A 16,810-nucleotide genomic window follows, 5' to 3' on the forward strand; every position below is an offset into this window, starting at 1 on the left:
ATAGAATGGGTTGACGTGAACATAAAAGTCTTATACTGTTTTGCGATATTGGCAATAATTATCGAGATATTAATTGTAGAAAATTTGTGAATAATCATGCAGGATGTAGTAAATAAGTTATAATAGCGACGACTGCCGTCGTATACTTATACTTTAGGTCAAATTGAACAAAAAAGTCCTCTATCATTTTGCAAATAATCACATAGATTTTTAATTATTAATTAAAGAAGATGAGTGCATTATCACGCAAAACCATGCAATAATCTTCTTTAATTAATAATTAAAAATTTATATGATTATTTGGAAAATGGTACAGGACTTTTTTATTCAATTTGACCTAAAGTATAAGTACACGACGGCAGTCGTCGCTACTATAACTCATTTACCATATTCTGCATGATCATTTACAAGTTTTCTACAATTAATATCTCGATAATTATTACGAATTTCGCAAAACGGTATAGGACTTTTATGTTCACATTAACCCATTCTATGTCCACAAAATGCCCGGAGGAGAGTGTGAGACACCCAGTATATATATATATATATATATATATAGAGGGTGTCCGGTAATGGATCGAGCAACCGCCGTGTACGGATAGAACGGGTCAAAATAATCATAAAAGTTATGTATCATTTTGAAATTTTCTCAATATTTATTCCGTAATTAATTAAAATGTATAAACGAATGAGCTCATGAGAAGCAGTAGGGCAGGCTCTGTGTGTAAAAGAAATGGCTTACCTCTTATAATGAGTAAACAGCTGATTTTGAAGCGAAGTAACAAGCGACACGTATACGTTACTCCGCCTCGAAATCAGCTGTTTACTTATCGTTGCTAAGAGGTAAGCTATTTCTTTTACACACAGAGCCTGTCCTAACGCTTCTCGTGAGCTCATTCGTTTATACATTTTAATTAATTACGGAATAAATATTGAGAAAATTTCAAAATGGTATATAACTTTTATGATTATTTTGACCCGTTCTATCCGTACACGTCGGTTGCTCGATCAGTTACCAAACACCCTATATATATATATATATATATATATATATATATATATATGTATGTATCGGTTTTTAATATAATTTTTAATATAATTTAAATACATGTAATGTGACACTTTAATTTTATAATATAAGTTTATATAGTGGAATACGCTTACTGGGTAGAAATATATATGTTTTACTCAGTTTTACCTCAGATGTTATTGTAAAAATATGTGTAATATATCAGTAGTGTAGCGGTAGGATGAAAGCATGCGGTTACTTTATCAGCTTACTGAAAGATTGCCGGCGTATGCTTTGATCAGATTTCAACTTTGTTTAACAAATAAAGTCTACTGTACTCTTTTGTATTCCGTGAAATATAATTGTTTCCATTTCCACAAGAATATGGAAATATTTATTCAAAAATAGAAATGTTTCTACAAAAAAAAATGGTTTATTTTGCTATTATAAACATCTATTTACGGAAAATAATTTTTTTTCTTCCACGTAAAACTACATATATTTTACAATAAAATAAAAAAAACAAAATAAAATAAAAATGAAAATATTTTCATTTTTAAGAGAAATATATTAATTTTAATAGATATTATCTAAAAAATCGCATATTTTTCAAGGTATTTTTGGACGGTATCCGTAAAACTTATAAAGTATTAGGAGGATTAAAAAAGGACAGATAACTGTTTAAAAAAGAACATTTTTAATATAAAATAAAATAAAATAGATAAATAGAGATAGAAAGGTAACGTTAAAGTCGAAATATATTATTATTTAACTATATCGTGCGTGCGTGTGTATATATAGGTTTTTAAGTAAAAATAGAAATATCTCGAATTTTCAGTAATTTTTTGCAGGAGCTACACAGACAGTACATTTTTAAGCAAAATGAATAAAAAATAATATAGAGAGGAACGATCAATAATCACAATTAATTCAAAAAGAGAGGCACATATACAATGGGAACAAACACAACGGGAAAGTCTCGTCGATTCTCCGACTTAAAAAGAACCTCGGTGTATTTCAGGGTTGGACGAACAACTCGGTGATCGACAGACTATACAAGAGGAATATAGACCCTCCGGCTGTTGCGGACGTGAATAAATTCTACGATGACAGGGCGACGCCAGGTAAATAGCGGAGTTTGCTAGTTGCTCCTCGCGAACGTGTACGACGTTGAATCTCGTTTCCGTGAACGGTCTTTCGCTCTGCGCAGGCATCGTATCGGAAACACAACCGCTGCAGGATCCGAGGAACCTCTACAAGGAGGAGATTCAGGTATACGAGCTAACGGGTGGTGTCGAATTGGTACCTTTGTTAACTAGCCGGCGTTATCAGTCGCATCCGCAGACCACGCGCTATCTCGTCACGGACGCCACTCGTCCGGGATACACGATAGAATCGTAAGTACGACGTGTGCGACGAGGACGACGACGACTGTTCGAATATTGGCTCGCTCGTTCAAAATGAATGGCCGCGCGATGAGCGCGACGTTAACGATTGCGCGATATAACGCGCTCATTAGAATACCAATGTTCGTTGGCTAATGATCGAGATTTATATCTCGGGATTCTGAGCTTGCGCGAATATCGAAAGCCACGAATTCTCACGCTTTTCATTCCATTCTATTAATTTTGATAATAATTGCCGGCGATAATGAAAGAAAATCGTTTATCTGTCTCTCGGTATATTCAATATATTACGATAATCATATTGATGTCGAAAATTCCGGATTTTTCATACTTTGTTTATAACCTTAATTTTTACATTATAAATTATATCAGTTTACTCTGTATATCTTGTTTTATATCTAATTTCTTGTTTTATATCTGTTTTCTATATCTTATTTTTATGTATATCTAATTTTATATCTAACTTTTATATCATGAATTATTTATATCATTTTATTATGTTTATGTATATTTTACCAAACAGCACAATCTGATAAAAACAATCTGATAAAAAATCTCCAAAGAACGTCCTATCTCTTTTAGATATCATTTGGGCGTCTTTAAAATATCTTTTAATAATTTGTGCTTGTCTTAGGTAGTTATTTAATTGTTATGAAAAGAATTATTATTTTATTGTTAAATTGAAATTTTTATTAATATTACATTATTTTTTACCCTGTATTAAATTTAATTTTCGACGTTGAAAGAAGCCGCGTTTATCTGTCTCTTGATATTAATATATTACAATTATTTATGACAATAATTCGAGAGTAATACGTGTTGCCAACGGATTATTGTAGCGTGTCCTAACTGCGTCCGCCGTGTTACGTGAACCTGCAAATGTTGAGGATAACACGTGTCGGGACGATAGAATAATCGATAAACGGCGTGTCGGGTATAAATACATAACTGGTACTCATGTATAATCACGTGCATATACTCATTACTATAATTGATATTAAAAGCACTTATTGTTCGCCCGATAATTTCCTCGATGAAAACGTGTTATTGATTACTCATTTACTGGTACGAGAATTTCGCGTTTCGCGTCCTCTCAAAAGGAAGGAAGACATGCATGCATGCACGCACGCACGCACGCACGCACGCACGCACGCACGCACGCACGCACGTACGTACGTACGTACGTACGTACGTACGTACGCACATATACGCGTGCCGGCCTCTTGAAAACTGCAATTAATTTTCATAAATATCTCTGCGAAACGAACACCCTGTATATTACCGCGTACACGTTATACATGCATATTGTGTAACGTCGTCTTGCTCACCAGTCTTCTACTTTATACGTCAGTATACGTTTATACTTGCGCAACATTCTCTCCGTTATTTTCTCTCCCTTTTATTTATCCTCTTTTTTAATACTCGACTTTCTTTCCTGTTTCTTCTCTAAATTCTCTTTTTCTTGCTCTCCCTCTCTTTTTCTTTTTGAGTTTTGTCGATCTGACGCGAAAGTCTGACAGCTTCGTGTAAAAAATAAAAAAGAAAAGAGGAGAAAAGAGAAAAGAAAGTAAGGAAACGCGAGGCGAGTATATAATGAGGAGTATACAATGGTGCGTACGCGACGTGCGTTTGCGTTTTGTCACGTAGCGAATGCGAGGAGAGCTCGCGACTGTAATATCATCGCGTTTGTTTGTTTGTGTGCGTATGTACGGCTGTTTTTACGCTCGCGTCTCATAAGTATGATAAACACGACGAGACACGATGCTGACCGTAGAATTGGTTAGCCGGCGATACGACACTCGAGGGATGTAACTACATTACAGGTAATCAACCAATTGACCCGAATGCACTCGACCTCGACCGTTTCACCTGTCCGTTCCTGCTCAATCTCACCCTCACTTTCCCCCTCGTACACGGCCGCGCGCGAACGGTGCTCTCTAAATATTTATTGGCATGATTTTTACTTTCGTGTAGAATCCCTTCGAAAATACGTGCTCTTTGATACCAGCGTTTGATATCGTTCCAATCAACTTAAAGAAAGATGGATAGATGGATATATTTCATTTTTCCCTCGAGCGCTTTTCGGGCAAAAGAGAGAGAGGAAGAAATAGAACACTTTCGCTTACTTTAAAGGCTCTTTGTCTTAATTGGAGAATGGATTCGTTGCTCCGTCGAGCTTATAATAGCGAATCGAACATAAGTGGAGATAGAAATGGATTATTTAAAACGGTCTGCGAGAGAAAGATTTGAGGCCGCGATATAATATCTCGCAGTATCTCGAATCGAAATTTTAGCTTTATTTTCGATCTGAACTAGCGTCTATATATTCTGGAGGATCAATATATGTTTCAATCACGTGGAAATTAAAGTCTTACTTAGTGTTTCCAAATGAGAACACAAAATATTACTCGTATATAGAAAAAAAGTTGATTTGAACGAACCAATTTCTGGTGAAATATGAGTGGTACAGAAATTCCGCATGAAAGTTTATTTCAAAGAAATCAACTTTATTTCACAGGAGTAAATTTTATTTCACAGAAATGAACTTTGTATTCCACAAATAAGGTGTGTCAATTATTTCTTTTCAGTATGGTAGGTTAAATAGAATAAAAACCGGCGAAGCTTCAAAGTAGGTATCCTACACGAAAAGAAAAGAATGGTCGTGTCAACCAGAAAATATTAAAATATGACATAGTTTTAATTTCTGGCTTTCAGTAATAAATTCTTGATTACGTTGCGACATCATACATTAGCACTGCGATTCGTTGGCTGAAAGAAACTGCATTTTTGAATCGGTGGATCAGCGCAACCGAGAATTGATACTTAAAGCCGGAAAGAAAAGCTATGCCATATTTTAATATTTTTCTGGTTGACACGATCATTCTTTTTTTTCCGTGTAGTAGACGCTAAATGAAATATTGAGGTCGAGAGTAGGATGAAAATTTCGACCCGGGGATTATCAGTCGGACTTCGAAAAGCGGATACGCGCGGAAGTGACCGCGAGGGCGGCTGGTCAAAATGGTTTTCGAGATCGCGGCTTTGCTGTAAAAAAAAAAAAAGTCAAGCCTCCGCCGTGCGCGTTCGACGTACGCTATTAATCTGACGTCGGGCAAACGTAACTCTTCCCCGTCGTTGCACCCGATAGGATAATACCGATTTATCGTTCGATAACCCTGCGTGTAAACGGTCGTAACGCGGGACACGGGTAGAAGCGGCGCCAACCTGACACGTAACGAGACACTTTGATAACGTTTAATAGAATAGTATATGAAAGTTGCGTAGCGGAGGCGCGCGGCCGCGCACGTCGCGTTGTTCATAACGCGGTCGACCGAACGCGCTGTAGCGGCTATAGTAATTAATCACTCTCGATTATCTGTCACCGCGCGCCGGTGATGACCCTGCGGGAGAAAACACACCGGTAAACCACCGTACAAGCCCGGAACATTATTCATCTCGAAAAAAAGAGCTCTCCTCGCGACTTTATTTATTTATCTATTTTTCCTTCCATATTCTCTTTTTTCCCTTGCATCCTCTCTTTCTCTCTCTCTCTGCCTTGTTTTTTTTGCTATGCCGATGGAACAGTACATCCACCGAATACTACGAGCGGGTGTATTTAATTTTGTGACGTATGTACGAGAATCGATACATGGTGTTTCCGCGCGATTGACCCGTGCGCGTACTATCCGTACATCTAGCTATTAGCGCCGGGTCGTTAAAGACTATTCAAAGCGGCATCAAAAATATCGAGGATGAGGTGAGTTTTTTTGCATCTGCTCCTTGGTCATGACTTAATTTTGTGTAATATCGAAAGAGTGAGGAGAGGAGAGAGAGAGAGAGAGAGACGAATTATTTATTCATTCATCAATTTTAATTGTTCGCGATTCGCTGCGACTCGATTAGTAGAGGCGAAGACGACGCGTTCTATTTTCGAATGGTAATCCAGTAAAATATCCCGTCAGATTTGTTTACTCGTCATCTTTACACGGCATCTCCGTCGCTCATAATTCATATTCTAAATTTACCTTTCGCGTTTGCGATGACGACGATATCAAACAGTTCTCGTTCCGGGGACGGGGATGGAATCTGGCGCGATTTATTCGCGCGTTACCTCAGATTGCGCCTCGTCCCCCTCGAGAGCATTCGTGATCGTGCCCGGCGCGGCGCACGTGGCCCCGTCATTTCCGCGGAGGGGGCGCGTCGCGCGCGCCCATCAGAGAGAGGATATGAAAGTTGAGTGACGTGCGCGCCTCTCCCTTTCTTTTATAGGCTTCGCGCCCTCGGCGTCGGCAATCGGGAATACATCGCGGACCTCGCCGAGCAGATACGTCGTAAACGGAACAGGGCGCTGGTAAGTGCCGTATGATCGATGACGATTGCGTAACGTCGGACGGTAATTCGAAGCGGGGATTAATTGTGCCGATCTCTCGCCAATCTCGTCATCGTTCAGCCGTCTGTTATTGAATCGAATCGACTACACGGCCCCGCATACGTGCGCGGAACGATGAAATCGAACGTCCGCGCGAGAGAGCGTCCACGCTGACCGAAAATAAACCAAGTCCAAAATCGAAATTAAAGCGACTCGCGTCGATTCTACGATCGATTCGTCAAGGGACGTGAAGACAGACAGATAGATGAATGCGTTTATCCGGTCCAATTCTCTAAGAGCGAAAGAGGAGAAAAAGGCATTTTACGATACAAGTATATATTTTGCAAGAAAAAGATAAAGAGAACATATTTACAAGAAAGATTAACGATTAATTCCAATGATGATTTTGCTTGATATATGTAAAGACTTCTATCTGTATGTATAGAAAAAAAAAGAGAGAAAGAAAAAGGAAGGGAGGACAAATCCCTGCGCTGTATATCGGCAAACTTAGCGGACGTGAAAAGATATTCCGTCGAAATGGAGCGTCATCGTGCGACTTGCTGCGCCATTTCCTTGCACGCGTGGCGGAAACTGCATAAGTTATTTCTCAATTTGACAATACGATCCTCGTTTCGCGCTTGTTTGATCACGCGTTTTCGTAAGACACTCTCGCTACTTTGACACGCGGAATCTCATTTTTCTTTTATTCGGCTTTATCTAACGCTACGGCAGAGAGAAAGAGAGAGAGAAGAAAAAATCGTCTCGTATTTTGTTATCGTTTCAGGAGGAACGGCGGATCGAGCAGGAGAGTTGTCGCAGGCACTTCGACACTTGGAAAAGGCTGTGGGGTAGACCGGGCCACGGCGCCCCCATAGATCACGCGCAACGGAACAATCTCTACAACATCCTCTACCGCCCAGCTATCTATTGAATTTTCTCCGTAAAGTATTTCGCCCTGCGAGGAAGCGTAAGAGCAAAGGGGGACCTCGTCCCGGTAATGCCGCTCCGTATTCTACGGGCTGAATAAGGAGAAGACCGTTAGATGTCGTCGATGATGCGACACGGTCGATAGGGTCGTCGAACGGTACCCGAGTTTGGCGCCAAAATGCTTTCCCATCTTCTTTTCTCGGTTCTTTTTTAATCTTGGGACAATTGCGCGTAATAACAAATATCGACTCGTTCGCACGAGTCGCTTATTTTCGAAATGATGTAGAGCGCGCGGGTGTCGTGACGTTTAAATAAAATGTGAAGATACAAATCGGCGCGATTCGTTCGTTTTAGCGCGCGAGATATTGATAAACAAAATATAAATTCGAAGCGCTTATCAGTGTGATGCGTTATAAAACGGGAGATAAAGTGCGTTTTTGAATATCGAATGCAAAAATTCGATGGCGCTTGGGAATTTAAAGTCTAGAACGAAGTCGGAAGCATAGACACGTACTCGCGCTGTACTGTTTCTTAAAGTCGCTAATGTTCAGTAAATAGTTAGGTGTGTCACTCGGTGTGCATGTACGATAATATGAAAGCTTGTAAATTTCAGACGGAAAAAGTAGTGGAAAGTTAGTGGAAAATTAGGGCAAAAATGTGTTAACATCGACGTTCTTCTGTTTTCTTATAAAACCGACTTGACATGAAAAAGCGACGAGGATGGTGGATAACCTTTTAAATTTTATGAAAGCCTTGCGAGAGAGAGTGTGTGGGTGTTATGAGAGGCAGAGAGAGAGAGAGAGAGAGAGAGAAAGAGAGAGAGAGAAGGAGGGAGAGAAATAGATGGAGAGAGCGAAGGGAAACTTGATAAATCAGGACCATGAGTGACGCTATGATTGACCAAACCTCAAAGAAGCAATCCCGTGAGAATCTAGTTGCTGTATGGATCGATGTGCTTTAAATTTCATGAACATCAAGGAACGATCATTTGAATATATGTATGGATGAATGTAACACGCGCGCAGTACTATCAAGAGAAAAGTTCCTCAATCGGTTATCGTATTGTTAAAATTTAAGCACGCTGTTGCTTCGCTCACCTTATCTGTGTCCAGACGAGATTCGCTTGCGTTTCGCGAGGTATCGATTTTAGTGCGAGTTTGCCAAAGAGAAAATGCACGTATTTACTTACGCGACCCAAAATATCTCTAGAAGACTTTGTGTGATTAATCTTACAGCGGGCTTGTGATTTCCATTTTTACAAACAACAAAACAATACATCAACTGGATATATATATATATATATATATATATATATATATATATATATATATAGAACATTCGTTTAAGATTCAATAGCGGAAGTGTCATCGTACGCGCGAGAGAGTACTACCCCGTTGCGAGTTAGCCGGAATAAATTTTCCTCGCCATCGGTGGAGAGCGATTGATTCTCTCTCTTTCATCAAGCGAAATCAATGTTCTCCAATTTGAACGCAAATGGCTGCGTGAATCGCGCGGGTGTGTTGGTGCGCTCATGAATCGTAAATCGTCGTCCGCGCGACGTTCGCACGCCCGCGTTCCCGTCCGTTCGTTCGTTCGCTCGCTCGCTCGCTCGCTCGAGTCGTTCGCTCTATCGCTTCTATCAACCGATTTGCGTAATACGTTAATTAGACATTAAACGCTCGGTAACCAGGCACTAACCCGGAAGGGTAACGGCACTATCTTTAATGGATGTGGGTTATTTAATTTGCTCGGCTGTTTGGGCGGCGCGGCGCGGCGCGGTTTGTACGCGGAAAGGCGCACCTTCATCCTGTTTCCGTCTGGAGAGCGCAGTTTCAACCCTCCATCCTTCCTCGTTGCCGGCGGCCCCGGTTCGCCCTCTTCGTTCACCACCTAGCCGAGCCCACTACCGCCTAGCCGGCGGGTGGAGAGAGCGATCCACGAAATCTCTCCTGCCTTCGTCGTATGCATCCCCCGAGCGCTCGCGTACCTCCACGTCCGGCCCCTCCGCCATCCCTCCCAGTTTCAGCCACCCTTCTAGCTAGCTACCACCAAGCAGCACGCTTTTGCTATTGTCTGACTATTGTGCCGCTGTTACCGCGGTGTGTCGGTCCGTTTGTATAAGGGTGATTCATTTTCTGGGAAATATCAGTTCCTGCACCGCATGAATTTCGACTCACGCGAGCGCGTAAAACCGCGAGTGTGTTGTACGTGCTCATCTCCCTCTCTTTCTCTCCCTCTCCCCTCTCCCTCGATCTCGCTCTCGCTCGCTGGTTAATCTCGTGCCCTCTTCGTCGTCGGGCGCGAATTAAGCCTTTCGCGGACTCTAGGCAAGCATAAATGCATATTCACCTCGTGGAGATGTTATTTTGCTCGGGCGCGGTGCTTTATTTTGTAACAAACATATTCTTGCGAGAGTAATTTTGCAAATTAAAATCGCGGCTGTTGGTACTTCGTCTCGCGATCATGCGCTTTTTCCACCGCTGTTTTCTGAGTCGTGAGCTTCTCGCACTTCGACGGCATAATCTCGGCAATTACGACGTACGCGCGCGCGTGTAATCTAACGGCAGATAAATTAAACCGCGCGTCACCGAATTCGATTGCGCTCGAGCCAGCGTGATGAACGCGCGCGCGCGCGCGGTTGAGTAGAGTTCCCCCCGCGATTTTCCCTTACATTTAACGTATAAATATAAATAACCGGCGAGGGAGCGCTCTCATAAGCGCGTTCCTCTAACTCGCGCACTACCCAGGCGGGTTTCGCCTGCTGCAGCTCGGCGATAAAACGGCCCGCCTCCTCCATCTCCATTTTCCCTGCCCTGTTCTTGTTTGTTTGCGTCTCGTTCGCGCACGCCGACGCTAGCGGGGTGCATTGTTACGAAATTGGGTCATCCGCTTACTGCAATGAGATACGCGGCTCGTCCCCGCGCCATGAAAATTGGTCGCGCAGAGCGGGGCTCTTCTCTTCTCTCCACCTCTGCCGTCAGGGAAAGAAGGTCGTGCGAGTTACGCGAGGGAAATAGCGAGACTGGTAATTCCGCGACGCTCTTGGGTCCTGGAGAAAGTTCTGGTTAGGGGGTGTCCCTTCCTCTTTTAGTACGCCGAAATGATAAACGACGAGTGACAAATAGCCGTGACTGTAATCATTTAAAAGTACCGTTAGTCGAGCGCATTCCCCGCGTTAGCGCTCCCCGATGAATATAGCCGGCGAGCGGAGGTATATTCTCGGCACGAATGCGAGGTACTATGAGACTCAGGATCTCGAAGGAGTGGAATCCGCTTCGTATCAACGTGAAAAATGTTCGGTCTCTGTTTCCACCGTGTTGGAAAACGGAATCTCGCGTGAACATTGTTCGCAATATTGCGATTATCCGCTTGATCGCGAGTGCCATGCGACATCCCGAGTCGAAATTTCAGTCCTGCTTTAGACCTGAACTTTCTAACGTACGTATATTCTGAAGGATCAGTGTACGTTTAATACACGTGGAAACAGAAGTACTGCATACAGAAAAATATTCAACCGCCGAGAAAAACGAGAGTTTATTCTCTTTCTTTGAAACAATGGTTATCTTTTACAAAGGATATTTTCTCGAAAGATCTTATGATATATTCATCAGAAATTTAAGGAAAGCTCATTATCATACACTCAAAAGAAGAATTTATTCTTTTTATAAAAATATTACGTAACTTTACGTAGTAAACAAACTGAACTTTTGTTTCCATTTAATATTTATGAGATGCTAAACTTGCTAGAATTCCGAACGTACCACGAATAGATTTGATACTTGTGATGAAAATTTGTGATAGATTTGCGGATATATAAACTTATGAAATACTTGAAACATGCAACATTTATTTGAGTGTAGTATGTATTTTTCTGTGTGTAATTAGCACTGTAAATGAAGTAGAAAACGTACGAGAAATGTCACTTGTACGTTTGAAAGAGTAACAAGCTTCTCGGCAAAGCTGTACGTTAGAATCAAAAGAGATTGATATAGGCTATCAAAGTAGACGTTAAATGGAATATTAAGATTGAAAATAAGTTGAAAATTTCAACTCGATATTGCGGTCACGATAGTACCGTAAGAATGCAATCGATGAGCTAATACTCGAAAGGATTAGTCGTCGTTATCGCGGCGCAGGCTGTGTATATATACACACATTCCTTTATATATTCCGGCCAAAAACTATATTTCATATAAATGAGACTTTTTCCTCATAAAACGTAGATTCAGGCGAAAAAAGTGTCACCTACAAACGGAAGGATGATTAATGTACCGACCGTAATAAGCACTTTGGCCGTGCTTAATTAGAAATCGCGTAATTTATTCGACAAACGCGCGGCGGAATGCGAGCCGAGTCGAGCTGAGTTCTTTCACCTCCCACCTTTATACGGCCATACCGTATTTTCGCATGCTAATTCGTCGCCGCTCTCGCGCGCGACTCAATTTTCGCGCGGCTCCGTTAAAGCGGCCCACGTGGTATTTTCTCGCGTCGAAAAGTTACCGGTCGTGAGTCGCCGTGCGGACGACGGCGCGGGCGATCGGAATTCGCTACGTGAGGATCTTTCTCGCACGTGCATCGGCTCACACTGGTGGTGTATTGTTCTTGACGTGAAGGGCGTCCGCTAATGATCTCCAACGACACGCGGTGGCGGAAACCACCATCACTATCGGAGTTCTCTCTCACTACGCGCATCGGCAGGGGCGAAGCTCGAAGCACTCCGTCTGATAGATGTTGTCTTAAACGAGATAAATAGGATCATTTTTCACGATTCCTACGATCACGGTAAAAGCCGGTAGACAAAGATTAATTCGATGAAGCGGCGCGAGCGGCTTCGGGATTTTCGCTATACCGCGATGAATGCGTTGCGCACACTTTACTTATGTCGAAGCGTCCTATTTCGCGCTGCGATTCACTGAGTAATTCCTGTAAAAGCTGCTGCAGTGACTTTACCCGATAAAGTGGCCCCCCAGCAGCGGCGACGGCAGCAAACAGCAACAGCAACAACAGCAGCGTCTGTCGTGGCTGTTTGTGCGCTCCGCGCGTAGTTTCAGCGGTCTCGAACTGCGCGAAATGAGTCGTCGCGAGAAGCAGCGGATTTTATTCAGTGAAACAAAACTAGAGAGAGAGAATGCCGCCGTGGTAGATTATCACGGCGAGTTTCGCGTCCGGTACGCGAGATATTCCATCGAGCGCGTATTTTCTAACGCGTACAAATATTACGTATCACGTACACGGAATGAATATACGCGCACACAATGTGGGAAACGCGACGCGCGACGTTGCGTCTCGTTAACGACAGATTCCTGCGGAAAAATTAATAATCCGCCGAGGAGACCATGGCGGAGACATAAAGCGAATTTGTTATATTGTAATCGGAGATTGGGCAGAGAAAGAGAGAAAAGAGAAAGAGAGAGAGAAAGAAAGAGAGTCTCGTGCTTGTTATATCAGACACGAGCTATACTCTCTTAAAGTGAATCAGTAAAAAAATGTTTCCGATTGTGTCAGTAAAAGAAGTATTTCATCGATAATGAATATTCACTGATTTTTGGTGTAGATATTCCCATTTTACTATTCTGTCTTATATCTTGGTCATCGACTGTGACCAAAAAAGATTCCACCGCAAAATCTGTGTGGTATACAAAAATTCGTTATATTTTGTGTCAAATTTAACTTTCTATGTTCGCAGCATTAAAATTAACTTCCGTGACGATACACGTGCAGTAACATTGTTTGTGTCTTGCAACCTGCATCAATAATGGAAACAGTAATCTATCTCGATACTTCCATCTAACATCTATTTCGATACTCTGAAGCTTACATCAGTTTGAATCTATTTAACTTGCAAATTCGCCGAGAGATTCTCTTTAGGATCCATAAATGGCATTTCGTGCGTTTTCTGCCACTTAAAGGCGTTATAAGTAGGATTTCTATGTGTATTACACATACACTGATCCTTCAGAATATACAGATGTTAGGAAGTTCAGGTCAGAAGTAAGGCTAGAGTTTCCACTCGGGTACAATCAACTGACAGTATCTTCTTTCATTATCAATCTTTCAGCGAGATTTTACTGATTGCGGCGCTGTACTTGTAGCTGCACCATCAGTTATAGATGTAGCATCCCAGTGAAGTAGACACTGATTGCACTTTAGAGCGTAGCGTCCCGGGAGGTCGTAGAGATTATAATACGTGTGTGAGACGAATGATCATTGTGTTATAACGCAACAATAAACCCGGCCACGTCCAAGAATCAGCGCTTGACCGACGCGCACCACGATCACGTATTCCCGGGACGAGCCGGAGTTATCCCATATTGTGTGGGTGTGTATCGCGCGCGAAGAGCGAAAATGAATCGATTCTCGTGTGTAGCCATCCATTTCCTTGTCGAAGTCCTCGGAGATCGCTCCGCCTAGCCCAGAAACTCCGCCAAAGTCGATAATTTATTTCGTAACTCCGCTCCCGTGACCCGTTCCCGACGTGTTTGTAAATCGACAACCTTCTTACAGCTCGTGCGGGGCTACGTGCTCCGCTAATTAATACAGGACGGCGGGACGCGATTTTTACACGTCCGCGGATACCGTCGGATAATTACGTAGGCTTGCTTGCTTGCTTGCTTGCTTACTTGCTTGTTGGCTCGCTGGTTTACTGGCTGACTGGCTGGCTGGCTTGCTTGCTTACTTGCTTGCTTGCTTGCTTGCGTGCATGGCAATTTTGTTATGTTAATAAAACGGATATTACAACGTAGCCGCGTACTGCGAATATACAATATCGACGTATGCGACGTATCGCGACAACATATTACATTATGATTATGAGATACGGCTTGATATCGATATTAAACAGCTGTGACTACATTGCATATTCATTGTAAAACAAACGTTGCTGGGAATGATGTATACGTGTGTGCGCGTGATGCGGATTACTGTAGAATACGCTTCGGGCGATTTATAATTCGCGACAAAATTTGCGGCGAAATTCTACGCGCACAAGGCAGGAAGGATTAGATCTGCGTTTATGGATGCATACACATAGTACGTCTATGCACCTGTATATGTCTGTGAGTCTTCTTCCAATATTAAGTTATATAAAAATCAAAGAATCGATACGAATTCTATTCTCGAATTCTGTGCCATGGTTTAATGTCGGAGGCGAGCTGGACGATAATAGTCGACAATGATAAAATTGATAACCCGCTCGTTCTATGGACGAGATTCGCATCGAGTTTTCTCATCATCACGAGAGGTATCGTTACGCGTGAAACGTATTCTGCAACTGCGCGGACTGTTAAGTTTACAGCGTTACAACCGTGCGCATATTGCATTAAAATATATGAGCGAGGGGACTACGACGGCCGGAAATAAATCTTGATCTGACTCGAGGTCGATGCAGATACCGCAGGTTGTGGGCCAACGATCGCGGGGACGGAGCACGAGGAACCGTAGAACGAACCAACCGATAGCGCGGACACGATGGAAGAGTTTTCGCTGGCACACGAGAAATAATATTTGTTCGTCGTTTCATCGAACGACGTATGTACGTGACGTGAAGACGATACACACGTCGTTTTGAGAGAGAGAGAGAGAGAGAGAGAGAGAGAGGGAGAGAGAGGGAGAGAGAAAGAGAGGACTGGGACCGTTTCGCGTCGCCGCGGCCGGCGAAATCTGATTTTCATCTGCCAAAGAGCGGAGCGAACGTCAAACGCCGAGGATTTGTTTACTTAACATTACACTTGGAAAAGTTCGAGGGAGGCGCAGAGCACACACGAGCACCCTCATGTACACTCACATACACTCACATTTGAAGTTACATCGTGACGAAACGCGCAGAGAAACAGAACTGTCGCTCCGCGACAAGAAATTCGAAAAGCATACTTTCATAATCTTCTCAGTCTTAAGGCAAACTATCTCAACATTTTACGAAAGTATTAGGTTTCCCTTAATTTGAAAGATTATTGGGATATATTTTTTTCAAGACTTTTATTCTCTCTTATACTTTGCGGTGCAACCAATTGATTTGAAGGATGCTAAATAAAGTTTCACGCACTCTTCAAGTAAGGAGAGTCAGACTTGGAAACAATGCCCAGCCTACTGGACACCGGGGACTGAGGGGGATAAAAAGCGAGACTTTTATAAAGCTCGCGATAATGACGATAAATCACTCAGGAATTGGAAAGTCGAGACTGCGACTCGATATCCGAGGGGCATGTAAACGGATAACGATAAAAGTCCCGCGCGCTTTTTTTCTCGCGCGTTCCTGCGATGTAATGCTGAAAATTGTAATTCGTCAGCGCGATTTATTGAATGCTATCAATGCGCGCCCCGCATACCGGTTTTAATGAACGCTACTGTACGCGAAGGAAATTTAATAAATATTTCCAAGCGCCCCTGTGTATGTACATATATCGATTCGCGTCACGGGGGACGGGGGCAGAAAAAATACCGGTTATTATTGAATCCGATTGACGGCGCGCTTCTGACTTTTCCGGCGATCTAGCCGATTAAATGATTAAATATTCGGCAATTGGAGCCCTCCGCGTGCGTTACGAGTGGCGAAATGTTTTTTACGTTATACCAAGCGTTGTGATGCTGCTTAGCCCTTTCCCTGCAATCAAGCGGCCGAGTGTGATTCTCTTCCTCTTCTCTGTTCCTCCTCCTGCTCTTTCGCCTTCCCTATCCCTCTCCCACTAGTGACCCTCGAAATACCGCTTTTAATCGGTCTCTCGTATATCGCGGGCACTTTAACGCTACATCTGCTAATTGCGTCGGTAATGGCGTTTCTGGGATTCGGGCACAAATTCGCTTGATCGTCCGTGCGATTTTGGAAAATCGTCGTGTGAATACTTAATAAGCCATATTCCAGATACATTATCGCGAGGCGAACACGGCCGCGCATGTACGAGAGCATGATATAATCGTCGATCCGCTTGTAGCTCGTGATCCAGAATGCGCCGGATATTTTCAGCAGCCTCCACGGGAATTATGTTGAGAGAGAGAAAGCGAGAGCGAGGTAGACAAAGGGAGAGAGAGCGAGGAAGAGAGAGAGAGAGAGAGGGAGAGAGAGGGAGAGAGAGAGAGGGAGGGAGGGAGGGAGGGAGGGAGGGAAGG

The 16,810-nt window shown here is 42.7% G+C and overlaps 1 protein-coding gene across 2 annotated transcripts in view; it reads left to right on the forward strand.

Moving 5' to 3' along the window:
- The window catches only part of LOC116853976, a 39,534-nt gene extending 22,773 nt beyond the window's left edge, over positions 1–16,761 (forward strand). For both annotated transcript variants that reach the window (XM_032835387.1, XM_032835388.1), the window contains 4 exons: positions 2,031–2,133; positions 2,220–2,406; positions 6,682–6,763; positions 7,566–16,761. In XM_032835387.1, the coding sequence (XP_032691278.1) occupies positions 2,031–2,133; positions 2,220–2,406; positions 6,682–6,763; positions 7,566–7,712 (519 nt within the window). In that variant the 3' untranslated portion in view covers positions 7,713–16,761. The remainder of the gene's footprint in view (positions 1–2,030; positions 2,134–2,219; positions 2,407–6,681; positions 6,764–7,565) is intronic.
- Positions 16,762–16,810: the final 49 nt, after the last annotated feature.

Source organism: Odontomachus brunneus, unplaced genomic scaffold (genome assembly GCF_010583005.1).
Source record: "Odontomachus brunneus isolate Ranch 3 - 2012 unplaced genomic scaffold, Obru_v1 Obru_scaffold_007, whole genome shotgun sequence".
NCBI classification, from domain to species: Eukaryota; Metazoa; Arthropoda; class Insecta; order Hymenoptera; family Formicidae; genus Odontomachus; species Odontomachus brunneus.